This window comes from Aptenodytes forsteri, unplaced genomic scaffold (assembly GCF_000699145.1).
Source record: "Aptenodytes forsteri isolate BGI_AS27 unplaced genomic scaffold, ASM69914v1 Scaffold279, whole genome shotgun sequence".
Classification (NCBI taxonomy): Eukaryota; Metazoa; Chordata; class Aves; order Sphenisciformes; family Spheniscidae; genus Aptenodytes; species Aptenodytes forsteri.
This window is the reverse complement of record NW_008795856.1, coordinates 29281-30255: the sequence shown is the minus strand read 5'-3', so window position 1 is coordinate 30255 and position 975 is coordinate 29281. Positions and strand designations below refer to the sequence as shown.

Sequence of the window (975 nt, the reverse complement as noted above, 5' to 3'; positions counted from 1 at the left end):
TTCCATTCCAGTCGGGGGGCAGCGGGGACCCTCGGCCCCCTTGGCCGGCTGGGGCGCAGGCACCGGTTCACCCGCCGCCGTCGCTCTCCTCCTCCGTGGCTTCCTCCTCCTCCTCCTCCTCCTCGGCCTCGCTGCTCTCCTCTACCTCCACCGGCTTGATCTTGCAGACCTCCTGCACCCGCGGGGTGGCCGTCTCCTTCTCCGCCGGCCGGCTGGTCTTCCCCACTGCCTTCTCCTCCTCCGGCGGCCGGGCACGGGCCGGGGCGGCGTGGCCATCACCCGACCGTCCGGCCTCGGGGCTCGGCAAGAAGACCCGAGGGCGTTTGCCCACCACCGTGGCGTTGAGCGGTCCTCCCGCTCGCCCCGGTGCCTTATGGAGGTTGTTACGGAGGTCGGCCTTCTCGAAGACGGCGCTGAGCTGGCTGACGGTGGGCGAGACGGCTTCGGCGTCCAGCTTGTCCAAGGACTCGGTGCTGCCGTTGAACCTCACCACCACGTCCAGCTTACGGTCCTGGAAACCGGCTCGTTCCTTACGTAGCAAGAGCTTGGTGGTGGTGGCCTTCTCCTGCGGGCTCCTCTCGAAGATCTTACGGGTCTCCTGCAGCTTGGAGAAGGGTTTGTCGGGTTTGGAGTCGAACCGGCTGACCCTCTCCGAGACGCTGGTGCCCAGCTTGAGGAGGTTGCCCTGGTCCATGCTCTCGCTGAGGCTGCCGGCCCGGGGCAAGGAGAGACGGACGGGCTTCTCCTTGGCCTTGGCCAGGTCGCAGGCGCCCTCGGGGCCGGGCGCCGTCCCCATCTGCAGGAACATGTTCTTGATACGGTGAACGTTGGAGCCGTACTTCTTACCCCGGCTTTTCTTGCCATCTTCGCCATCAGCCTCCTTTGTGGGTGCCAGGGCCTGGATGGTGGCCTCGTAGGCGTTACGGTGGGGGGACGCGCTCCGGAGACCCCCGCCGCCCGTTGCCCCGCCGGAGG

General features: G+C 67.9%; 1 protein-coding gene across 1 annotated transcript in view; it reads right to left on the bottom strand.

The window, feature by feature from the left end:
- PPP1R9B (protein phosphatase 1 regulatory subunit 9B) overlaps positions 1 to 964 on the bottom strand; it is a gene marked incomplete at its 5' end in the record, with an annotated part of 6850 nt that extends 5886 nt beyond the window's left edge. Inside the window, one exon of the mRNA XM_009283727.1 lies at positions 72 to 964. Coding sequence (XP_009282002.1) covers positions 72 to 964 — 893 coding nt within the window. The remainder of the gene's footprint in view (positions 1 to 71) is intronic.
- Positions 965 to 975: the final 11 nt, after the last annotated feature.